Genomic DNA, 12,119 nt, shown 5'->3' on the forward strand with positions numbered 1-12,119 from the left:
GGCATCTCTGAGGAAGGGCCCCCTCCCTTCTCAGAGCAAGGGTTTAAGGAGAGGCTAAAGCACCCACTGACTGATCAGCCCTGGCCCGCGCCCTACCTCCATGTGCCCGATCTCATGGGTACTCTTCCCACCAGGCTATTTAGCCCCTCATCCCAGACCATTTGGTATCACCGGCAGCTTCTCCCAGGCCCATGAGTCTGCCCGACCTCTTCCGGGGCAGGAAGTCTGATAGTCCCTGTATCCCGCTTACACCTCAGCCGGAGGATTGCCTCCCATCCCTTGCCCCCCAGACACACTAAACTGCCCCGCTCCGCCCTAGCAGATATCACCACTGGTTCACAAAGCACATGCCTGCCAGGATGCTCAGTTTCAGACCAGGAGCAGGACGGACCTGTTGAGGGCTCTCCCCTGAGAAGTGTTTGGGGACTGGGGAGAGGCCCTTTGTCACAAAGTCCTCACCTACTGGCTGGGTGCTATAGGAATCTAAAACAGAAACCTCCCCAGCCAACCAGGCAGGAAGAGTCCCCTGCCCTGCCCCCAGGTTGCAGGACTGGTGGAAAGAACTCTTTCCGCCTTTGAGGGAAGATGTAGCCTCCCAGTACCAAGGAAAGAAAAAGTTCTCATTCGGAATTAAGGGGGAAAAAAAAAAAGTCGAAGAGCTGTGAACAATGGTTATCAAGGATTTAAAAGGGCAATGAGATAAGGCCCCAACACTTGGAACTCCAGGCCCAAATAGATAGCTAAGGAATGACACGCATTGTTTACTAATTTACCTCCAAGCCATTAACCCTTGCTTCCAGCTACTCAGGTGCTCCCGTATTCCAAATTCAGCATGCTTTCCCTGGTTCTTCCCCATTCCTTATCCCCCCCCCCCCCCATATCTCTGCGTTATCATCCTTCCCCAACTATCTCGTTCCTCAGCCCCCTCCCACACTTCAACTGTCCTGTCACGTGAGGGGGGGGGGGATGGTTAAGCCTATCAAAGACATGTTATAATACAGGTTTATGACACATATTTCTTCCTACCAGCACGACAACCACAGGCCTCTCTCAGAAACCTGAGAAAGCCTGCTATCCTTCCCAGAAGGTCCGTGACGCTATACAGGGTCAGGAAGACCGCCAAACTGGAACATACAGTCCCGGAGTCCCCCACAAAATGCACACCGTGCACCCGGTACGGGCTCAGGGGCCTCCGTGAATGCAGAATGGTCTCGTCCCTCAGGGCGGTCAGAGCCTCCACACCGCTCTCCTCCCCTCCCAAACCCAGCCCCAGTTTAAGAACACAGCCCTGCGGGCTTCCCTGGTGGTGCAGTGGTTGAGAGTCTGCCTGCTGATGCAGGGGACACGGGTTCGTGCCCCAGTCCGGGAGGATCACATGTGCCACGGAGCGGCTAGACCCGTGAGCCATGGCCGCTGAACCTGCGCGTCCGGAGCCTGTGCTCCACAACGGGAGAGGCCACAACAGTGAGAGGCCCGCGTTCCGCAAAAAAAAAATAAAGTAAAAATAAAGAAAGGAACACAGCCCTGTGGCACCCTGAAGTATACAGGTCATCTTCACACGCCAGGCCTTTCGTGCCAGGCTCTGATGCTTTCCTCCTGGTGTGTGTGTGTCCTGGACCCAAATACCTGTGAGTTTAGGTTTCTAAGATGAAAATGTCTAATCTGCTCTGCAAACAATCAAGTGCTACAGAAATACGAAAGGCTGTATTATTATAATCTACAATATTTGGTAGATCAAATTTTCACTGTATCCTTGATGAAGGCTTTCCCTTGGGATTATCTGGAGATGGCGGCAGCTGCCCCAACACCCCGCCTGTGTCACTCACGTGGCGGGTGAATGAAACAGGGCGCCTCTGAGAGGACAGGGCAATGGGCACAGCCAGACTCAACCCTAAAGGGGCTCCCCTGGAATCGCAGCCCCACTCCTGGGAACTTGGTTCTTCCTTCACCCTTCAAAGGACGCAATTGGTCAGGGGAAGTTCTGGTGATAGCAAGCGAAGGGAGCCTCTTCCTAAAAGGTTGTTGAACCTTCAAAGTCGTGACATCACTGGGGTGAAGGGGAGGGAGGTCTTTGTTCTCAGGCAGAATCTTCAGGGCTGAGTAAATGGGTCCCCCGGCTCATCCCAAGCTGGGATGAACCTCCCCTGAAGAAGGCAAGTCCCTGACCTTCCCAACCTCACGATTTCCGGAGGGGCCTCTGCAGAAGAACGGCCTCCTGGAATCTGATTTGAGGGACTTCAAGGTCCCTGATCTGACTCCCCAAAGGCTGACCCCTCCCCCGTCAGATGGCCTCTGCCTGCACATCCATGGTGACAAGGTGACAGTTTGGAAGCCTGCTCGCTCCACCCACATGCTCACCAGGGCAACAGCCCTAGCAAACAAAAGAACTCAACATCACTGCTGGGGAGAACTGCAACGCCCCCATTATCTCCTCCAGAAAACCCTCGGGGGCGGCACCAAACCTTACTTCTGTGGCAGCAGGAAATTCCCCCCCTTCCCTAAGTTTCCCCTTAGCCTCAACCTGAGAAGGAACATTTCTTTTGAAAGGCAAGAGAAAAGCAAAAGCCAAGGGAGAAAAGCAAAGAGAGAAGGGGAGAGAAAGCATCTTGGCTGTGATGTTGAAAACAAGATATTGTCCCTTTAAGCATATAAAAACAAGGCCCTTGAGTGCGCAGTTCTCACTCTGGTACACAATTATGGGTGCTTTCAGCTGTCTAGCACTACTTCAAGTGCTCTCTTAAACCAGACTGTCAATGGCATGTTGAAAGCTATTTTGCCGGCTGCTATCATTAATAGCAAAGTGGAGAGCTGGGCTGATGAGAATTAAATATGGGGGAGGGGGTGGGTCATAACCAGTCATTACAGAATTACCAATATGAGCAAGAAGACAATGCCACTTTGGGGAGTAAAGTTCAAACCAGCAGATGACGGCGGGGAAGCAGGCCACAGACTGCAGCAAGCGGCCCCCCGGCCCGGCCCGGCAGATGGACTTGGGCCAGCCCTGGAGAGCCACCTGGGGACCGAAGGGCCACAGAGCGGCGAGTGTGAGAGCAGAGAGGCCTTGGAGATCACTTTGCTGCAACATGTCACCACCTCACCTCCTGCCCCAAGTGGAGTCCCCCCTCCCCGCCCCGTTCCCAAGACTTGTGGACTTGTGGCTTCCGGGACACACCTGGCTGCCTTTCCAAGCACTGCTGCTGCCACCCCGGGAGGAGCCTCCACTGGCGGCTCCTGCCTAACGAATGCGGCCTTCCCTTTAAGACGAGGCTCAAGTAACAGTCCTTCGGTGTAGTCTTCTCTGACCCGACTCCCCTTTCCCAGGAAGGATGAGCCCTTCTGTCCCGGGGGCTCCTCCGTTAGTACTTGCTTCACTGCATTGCAATGACTTATTTAGATGCCCGACTCCCCCGTGGAGGGAAGGGTGTCTGTGGAACAAGCCCCAGACCACACCCGGGACACTCCAGGCCCCTAATAATCATTTTGGGGATCAGTCCAACCCCCTCATCTGACTGATGGAGAAACTGGATGGTAAGCGGTAGGAAGCAGCAGGAGGAAGCCTGCAGAGCCGGCGGCCAGCCCGCAACGAACAACCCCCATCCTGACTCACACCCTCTGACTGCCCAGTAATTCTGAGCAAAGGAGAAGCTACGTGTTCACTGAGCACCCAATATGTGCTAAGTGCACGTCGGAGTCCTGAGCAGAGGGGCTTGCCCCCCAGCTATGGGGGTGTAGGAGGACCTCCTGCATGCAGATCGCAGCAGGGCGCCCCACTGAGGTCTAGCCTGATCACCTTTTTGCCCCTGGCATCCCAGGATTTTGTACAAACGGGATGGAAAAACATTTTCCCCCCACGCAGGAAGGAAAAAGGAATTCATCGCTTGGCCGACTCACTCCTACACCAAAAAAGGAAACAAAGGGCCTCTGACCTAGGCTAGACCCTTCCTGTCCGAGCTGGGGAAGGAGGAAGCCACAGACAGAAAGAAGAGCTCCATGCCCTCCAGGAGCTCCTGGTCCAGCAGGATTCATGGAGAGTCTTCAGTAAGGAGCCAGGTCCCCATCTAGGACCAGTTTCCTTGATCGGAGGGTAAACACAGGGACCATGTGCCCATCTCCCAGGTCATTTCAGTGATCAAATGGGATGAGAAGGAAAAGCGCAAGGAAAGCACACAGACCCTCGCTCTGACAACTCCATCAGCAAGAAGGAAGAGGGGGTCCCGAGAAGGCTGCTGTGAGATGCAGTCTTGGGGGCCTGGGAGGCAGGCTCCTCCTAGGTGGACAGGACAGGGTGAAGGGAGCTTGGAGCTTGGTGGACCCCAAACTGGAGCAAGGCAGGCACCCCAGGCCAGCATGACTAGAGGAGAGACTGTTCCGGAGAAAAGCGACAAGGCAAGAAACTCAGAAGGAAATCAGGGTGTAGAGCGGTTCCCGGATGCCAGCATTCTGACCAAAATAAATGATACTCAAAGGTTTTTTTCTTAGCTCGACTCAGATGCCACACATATAGGCACTGCCCTAGTATGAAGACCCACGTCCCCTTCAATTTCAGTGTTCCACCTTCTCCTCACCAAGACGGACCTGATTCCTGGGCAGGGTTCTGGTAACCTCACCACCTGCTGGCCCCCTCTGGCCACCGACACCTTCACAGCAGCCACAAAACTTCAAGCTGTTATCCCTAGAGGTCTTCCAGCCCAAGTCCCTTTTTATGTAGGTGTGAGGACCCAGAGAAGGGCAATGACAAATGAAGATGTCCCATCTCCATCTTCAGCCATGTTCATGGCCACCCCCATCCTTAGATGAAACCTTACCCGTGACCCTTACCTCCGGGATTGCTAGTTATGCATTGTGTTTATTACTAGGCGCACTGAATCATTAGTTGTGCAAATAGCTAGCGGTTCAGAAGAGGACCCTGGGCGGGCAAAGATGATTCATCTGATATGGTTATAGAACCAGAAATGTGGGACTTTGGCGTTGCCAGGTTTGTGGCCTTAGCCTCCTGAGATAACGCGGAAAGCAGCAACAATAATTAAAGACACAGAGTGCTATTAGTTAGTAAATAAGCGCTCTTCATTTCTTGAGTTTTGCTAAGAGACCTGGGGTCAGGAGGAAAAGTGGCAGCGGCAGTTCCTCTGCTAACATGGGGCTGGATACCTCGGCTCCCCTGCCTGGGCCTCAGTCTCCTCATCTGTGACTTGAAAGGTCTGCAGGAGATGCCAAAGGGCTCTCCCAGTTAGAACAGAAAGTTAGAAGAAGTGTTGCTCGGTGACAGAAAAGTGGGGGCACGACACTGTCCCCAAATCAAAAGGCCTCTGGTGCTCTTCCAAAACCTTAGCGCTCACCAGCAGGGGGGTGAAAAGACGGCCTGCCCCAGCTTCTCAGGGCATCAGTGCCTCAAACCCAATGCACTACGATTGCTCTAGAGTGCTTGTTTCTACGCTGGTGATTTGTGGCTGACACTGGAGAGCTTCAGCCTCTGCGGGAACAAGATGGGAACTGACGAGCTGGCCAGCCATCATCACCTCCCCGGCCTTGCTGAATCACCCTTGACATCCTGCCTGGAAGTAGAGGCTTGGAGGAGGTGGGTGACCTCTTGAAATCTCGGGCCAGGCCCATGATGCTGTAACCTCTGCTTTGCCACAATTAGGGAGGGAGGGGAGGAGAAACCATTTACTGCTTCTCTGGGATCTGACAGCTTGGAAAAAGAACAGAGAGGGAGACAGAGAAACAGCTAGGAAAGGAGCCAGCCACAGTGAGTTTAACCTCTCAGTAAAATAAAAACGGGCTGGACGCACCTCATCAGCTGCCCTCTGTCAATACCCAGGCCCATCTGTAGAACCTGAGGTTCCCAACTAATAGGCATTTCCCATAGAGCCAGCAAACGGCTTCTGAAAGAAATATGTGGGGGTGCGTGTGTGTGAGAGAGAGAGACAGAGAGACAGAGAGAGAGGGAGAGAGAGAGAGGGAGAAAGAGCGAGCGGGAGCACGCAGGCTGAGGACTGCCACACTCCCCAAGGTGCGAGCTCTGGAGAGCATCCATTATATAAAAGTACAGACAGTCCCCGCCCCCCCGCCCCCCCCCCCCCCAGCTTCAAGATGAAGAATCCAGCCTGTTTGTTCCAGGCAGATGTAATCACACGAACAGTCAAGTCTAGAGGGCAGGACACTGCATGAATAATTCAAGCACTCCAGTCACTTGATTGTGTGTGCAGATAAAACACCAGTCAACCGCTAAACAGGTCAGCTGATAAACTTGTTTGCTCAGGCCTAACCACCATCCGCCAAATGCACCCAAGACCCACACTACAATTAGTGGACGGTTTCCTTCTGCAGAACCCTTGCACGCCTAGGGAGTGGCCAGCCCCAGGAGGTCAGGGCTGCATTTCTCAGTGCAGGGTTTCTTCACCTCCTTGCCTCTTTGTTCCTACACAGCCACCGGGCGGATTTCACCCAACTCAGAGATTGCCATAAAACCGGCGAAGGCACTGAACTCAGAGCACGGAACACTCCCGCTGGGAAGCAAGTGGGAGCTGAGGCTGGAAGGCAAAGGTGAGTGGCCAACAGGGTAAAGTACTGTTTAGAAGCCAGAGGCCCAGATTTGAGTCCTAGGTCTGCCCTCCTCGCCTCCCTGAAGCCTCAGTGTCCTCGCCTACAAAAAAGAGGGCAGAGAATACATCTATCTGCCTCTGGCAGCTGACAGGATTAAATGAGACCATGTCGCCAAACCTCAGGCATTCTCCCCCTAAGAACCTGGTTTGGGGACTGGCCAGAAGTCCCAGATGCACACAGCTGCTTCTTATGCAAACCCCACTACTCAATGTGCTAGGAAGGCGAACAACTCTTCCTGGGTTCAGAGTGTCCCCAGGACTCCAGGAACAGCTTCGCTCCACCAGCCAAGGTGGATTCTTTGTGCCAAAGAACCATCCACTCACAGACACGGGGAACACCACCCATGCAGACCTCGACATGCAACGACATATTACACCTTAATTACGAAGCTCTTAGAAGAACGGCTGCTATAACTTTTAAACCTGGGTGCAATTACCCTGTTCAATTTAAACACACCCAAGATACCAAGCGCTGAGGACAAAAAGAGAGGGGGTGGAGAAAGGGATGAGGTTGCATCCTGCATAAGAGCCCAAGGCCCTTGAACACCTGGGACCCCCCCGAGGAGAAACAGCTTTACTTACAAAGTGTTACAGTTCCTGTGGGTCAAGAAGTAAAAACCTGGTAGCCTACATGTGCCTCCCCAGATTCCTCAACAAACTCAGGTCCCTTTCTGGCTGCCCTTCACCCAACACTGGGGTTCCCTCCAGGAGGGGAAAGGAAACTAGATTCCAAAGACTCTGTGCGAAGCCACTGGAGTGGGCAGACAGGAATCTACAAGCATTCCAGAGGTCACCTGCCCTTCTCACCTGCCCTGGGTCCTGCCCCCTTAACTTTAGCGAAGTTTAAACCTTGTAAACCACTGTTCATTTAGAGCAGAAAGTCCATTCAAAGCACGGTCAACGAAGACTAGAATAAGTCAACAGTCTTCTGGGATTTCAAGAACACCAATTGTTACAGAGAACAACCGGCCTGCGCCATTTCTCCTTGCCAAGTCAATGCTAATCGCTGGCCAAGCCAAATTATAGGCGGCCTCTCCTCGCAACACAAATACACAAACAGGCCTCTCCCACAGCCCAGCCCAGCACCCAGGATGAGTTACTGATATGCACCAAGATAAAGGTGTTTGTATTTGCCCGGTGTGAGGTATACTGTTATTAGAAGAGTGACAATACGGGGTAGTTTACATATCCATCACACACTACCACACTAGCTAAACTGGTTTGACTTCAAACCAGGATTTCAAAGCTGAGCTCAACCCCCAGCCATCTCAGAAGTCCTGGCTAGGCTGCCCCAGGCTCGTTACTTCACCTTCCTTCTCCGAAAAATGGGAAAGGCTGTGGCCGCCTTCACATTAAGATGGAGATGAAAAAATTGCCTCATATATACATAAGGCATTGGGCTGTATTTCATTCTGGCTTTATATTTTTAAGCAGTTGGTGGCTTGTTCCCTTAAATTTTGACAGCTCAGCCTGGCTTTTAAGACTCTTGAAGTTTAATCTCATCAAGGCAGAACATACTTTTGTACACACACACACACACACACACACACACACACACACACCTCTCCTGCCTTTCCTCTTGAAAATTTTACATTAAAACAGGTAGCAGCCAGCTACCTCTGGGTTTCAGGAGTTTGTAAAGTAGATCCTGAAGGGACAAGTTTCCTTTTGCTCCTTCCTCCTCCACCAAGATCCAACACCAGGACAAACTTCACAAGCTCGGACACTAGAAGCTCAACATGTCCAAGAAATCAGCCAAGCCTCAAACCCGGCATGTCAAGGGCTCGATCCATTCACTCTTCAAGGAGGAGGAGAAGGAACAGAAGAACGAGGCTCATTTTCAAACAGGAGGAACCATTTTTAAAAATCTGTGGATTAGGTAAAATTTTTAAAACTAGACGTGTACAGTAAAGCACTTACCTGCTTGTGCATTTCAATGTTCAATCCATAGGACATCTCGTAGTACTAAAAGTAAAAGTAACGGCCATTAATGCACAACACCAAAGTCTGTTTGTGTTCCACAATGAGCTTTGGGGAAGGTTTTGGCCAAATGGTACTTTTATGATACATCTGCTAAAGAAGTTTAAGTCAAAGCCCAAAGCCGGCTATAAAGGGGTTGCAGAGCTGAAGACCGGCTCACGAGTGCTGTTCTCACTGCAACAGAACATCCTATACGCAAAGTATTATGAAGAGCGGGGCCCTCCCTCCCACCAACCCTGCCTGTGCCATATATCCTGTTTATACAAGGTTCTCGTTCAACAAGGAATCATGTGTACACTGGGACCCTCTTGTCCTCTGAGAGTTATTTAGCAATGTGTCGAAGGCCTCTTATGTGCAAAGCAGTGCAGGGAGCCTCACTTAAGGACCTCCGGTGCCTTCCTCACCAACAGAAGATTTAAACTTGCTGGAATAGACACTGGGAAAAGGGCAGACGTCTACACACTGTCCCAGGGCCTTTAAGGTTCTCTCTCAGTTGGGGGATCCCTGAGTGTACAGTGGAGGCAAAAGCCTGTAAAAGGCTCCTCCACTGTCAGAAACCCCCGGAGAAAGGAGGTAGGAGGAGGGGCCTTACGTCCCACTCTGGCTAGATCCCAGGGTTGCAGAGCAGTGAAGTTTTCAAACACTCCCAGGAGATCTCTAAGAGAGATTTTTATCCAACCCTGACATAGGCTGATCCAATCCTATCTTACTAGCCAAGATAAGACAACCAGCCCTCTGGGAAACCTTCAAAACACAAATTAATGGGGCACAAAGGAAGTGCACAAGTGCTTGGCCTGGGGTTTGGGTTTCTCTTTCTGCCCCTCCTCTCACCCACCCTCCTCCAAGTGGCCGGGCTATGGGAGGCTGGTGAAGGGTCAGAGGGCACACTCGGATTACACCCGCTCCGGGGCTGCCCGGCGGAGGCCGGTCAGGGGACCCGGCTCCAGGCTCCCCAGGCCCACGCCGCCCCGGCCTCTCACCATCACATAATGGCGCTGCATCTCCGTCTTCTCGTTCGCCAGCTTGTCGTATTCCACTTTGAGGCTGCGAGGGCAGAAGGAGCCGGCTCAGACTTGGCGCCTGCACAGCCTCCTCCGAGGCCCCAACCCAGGGGCCTCTGGGAGCCACTTCGTCACTTTCCTGACACCCTCCCCCCGGGGGGACCCCCTTATCCCGCAGCCTCTGGGGGAGGGGGTCTTGGGTCCCCGACACGCGGAGATGGAGTGAAACAACTTGAAACTTCCCGCGGCCGGGAGAGTGGACTTATCCGAGCCGCGGGGGGGCGGGACCCCGACGCTCGCTCGCGACCCCCAGAACCCGGAGCGAGCCGGCTCGCGCCCCGAACCCTCACCCTGGGGGCGGCGCAGGGAGCCGGGAGGCTCTGCCGGCAGCAAAGGGTTAAGGCGCCGCGCTCGGAAAGGGGAAACAAAAGGAGGAGGCCCGGACTGCCCCGCCGCCCCGGGGTCGGGGGCCCGCTCGGTCCCCTAGGGGTGGTGGCAGGAGCTGCGGCGGAGACGCCCCCGCCCCGCCAGCCCCGGGGCGGCCCCCACTGGCCTTACCTGTGATATTGAGCTTGCAGGAACTGGAATTCGTCTTTGATCCTGTCACAAGACTCAGCCACCGTGAATTTAAATCCCGGCTGCCCGGGTTGATGGGGAGCCTGAAGCCGGCGAGGACAAGACAGCGGAGGGGCGGGGGCGTCAGACCCGGCTCCAAGCTGCCCAGACCCCTCACTGGCTTTCCCCGTTCTCCCCCCGCACCTCCCCCACCCACCCACCATAGGGGCCGCCCTCACAGCCCAGCACCTTTCCAGCAAGTTTCTCAGCTCCCCGACGTGGGGGGGGGGGACGGGGGGCTAACCTCTCCCTATTGGCCGCGGGGCTCCCATCCCTTTCACGAAGGGGCTCCCATTCCCTTCTGGGGCGGGGGAGACACAACGAGTGAGTTGGGATACTTAGGCGAGGGGGCGGGGGACAGCGTGAAAACAGTTCCCCAGGACGACTGGCAGCCCCCCACGCCATTAGGGCGGAATTAACCTCCTCTCGTAACGGCGCCCCCCCATCCCATCCCCTTTGTGTGAGCGCGCGCGCGCACACACGCACACACTATAAAGGTAGCAACAAGCAAAATGGAGGTGCCAGATAAACTGCCTCGTTTACCCTCCCCATGATAGATGCTTAAATAAACCGAATTGCAATTACTCACCGGATGTCTGCCTTGCGGATACATGGCAGGGAGGGGTCGTGATTCCGAGAGCGTGGAAGCGCCGAGAGCCCGGGCAGGGGAGATGCGGGGGAGGGGGGAGCCAAGCCCGAGCGGGGGGCGGCCGAGAAACCGAGAGCTCGCCCCCGGCCCCCCCAGCCCGCTCTCACACCGAAATCCCAGAGTCGGGCGCCCGCCCCAAGCGGAGACAAAGAGCCGCGAAGCAGGCGGCAAAGTCGTCGGCGGGCGCCGAGGCCGGGCGGCGGGCGCGGGCTTTGTGCACCTAGGGCTCGGCGGGCTGTGGCCGGCCGCCTTCCCCCCGTTGCGTGGAGCGCGTCAGAGCCGGGGGCTGAGCGGACATCGTCGTCTACCCGGCGGGTCCGGCGCGGGGTCCCGATGATAGGGGGCCCCTCCTGGGGCAAGCGCGGGCGCCCTCCGGTTCACTCAGCGCGTCGCGCCAGGAGGGAGGCGCGCCGGGGCAGCCCCAGCATCCGGGGCGCGCGGGTCCGATCCCAGGGGCGGCTCTCGGCGAGAAGAGGAAGGAGGCAGGCACCGGGGTGGCGGCTTGGGGCCGCAGGAGTGCCGGAGGGTGAGGGCGGGAGCCCGGCGCGGGCGCTTCGACCCCCCCCCCCTCGGAGAGGAGAGCCTGCTGTTCTGTCTGTTACTGCCGCCGCCGCGGCAAGCCCTTCCCAGGGCCGAGGAGGAAACTCCGGGCTCAGTAGGTGGGAATCAACCACCCTGGCATCCTAACTCCAGCAGGCACAGGAAGCCGCATCAAAGGGGTCCTCGCTGCTCCCTGCTCGAGCGCCGAGTCCCCAGCGAGGAGCGCTCGGTGCCGCCACCGCCGCCTCGGAGCGCGCAGGCAGGAGAGCGCTGGAAGGGAGAAGCAGCCCGAGACCGGGGAGATCTGTGGCTTCCTTCCTTCCCCTCGGCTCGGCTCTCCTCTCGCGCCCCGACAATCCCCCAAACACACACACACGCACACGCACACGCACACACACACACTCGCACCAAAAAAAGTGCCCCGGACCTGCGGATACCACACACAGACAGGCGAGGGAGACGAGCACGAGGTCTGAACTGCCGCGAGAGCAGTTCCAAATAGGGACTGAAAAGTAACAAAATAATGTGGCAGCTTCGCCCAGAGCTGGCCAATGGGAGCGCGGGGCCCCCACGTGGGGCTGCCGGACTCGGCCTGCGACTGGGCGCCGCCGGGCGCGACGTCACAATGCCCTCTTGTGTCTAAAACTATGCATGAAAAGTAGCAATCAGGCCCTACCCGCTGGTGACTTTCGCATGGGAGTGAAAAACAGCGCTCCTCAGATCAGGAATTAA

The 12,119-nt window shown here is 55.5% G+C and overlaps 1 protein-coding gene across 16 annotated transcripts in view; it reads right to left on the minus strand.

Moving 5' to 3' along the window:
- The window catches only part of TLE3 (TLE family member 3, transcriptional corepressor), a 45,462-nt gene extending 34,651 nt beyond the window's left edge, over positions 1-10,811 (minus strand). For 15 of the 16 annotated variants that reach the window (XM_065871095.1, XM_065871099.1, XM_065871098.1 and 12 more), the window contains exons 1-4: positions 10,788-10,811; positions 10,142-10,242; positions 9,563-9,626; positions 8,523-8,567 (exon numbers count right to left, since the gene is read on the minus strand). In XM_065871095.1, the coding sequence (XP_065727167.1) occupies positions 8,523-8,567; positions 9,563-9,626; positions 10,142-10,242; positions 10,788-10,811 (234 nt within the window). Of the gene's footprint in view, positions 1-8,522; positions 8,568-9,562; positions 9,627-10,141; positions 10,243-10,787 lie in introns of those variants that run through there. The other variant, XM_065871100.1, reaches the window with a different exon arrangement.
- Positions 10,812-12,119: the final 1,308 nt, after the last annotated feature.

Source organism: Phocoena phocoena, chromosome 2, assembly GCF_963924675.1.
Source record: "Phocoena phocoena chromosome 2, mPhoPho1.1, whole genome shotgun sequence".
NCBI lineage: Eukaryota > Metazoa > Chordata > Mammalia > Artiodactyla > Phocoenidae > Phocoena > Phocoena phocoena.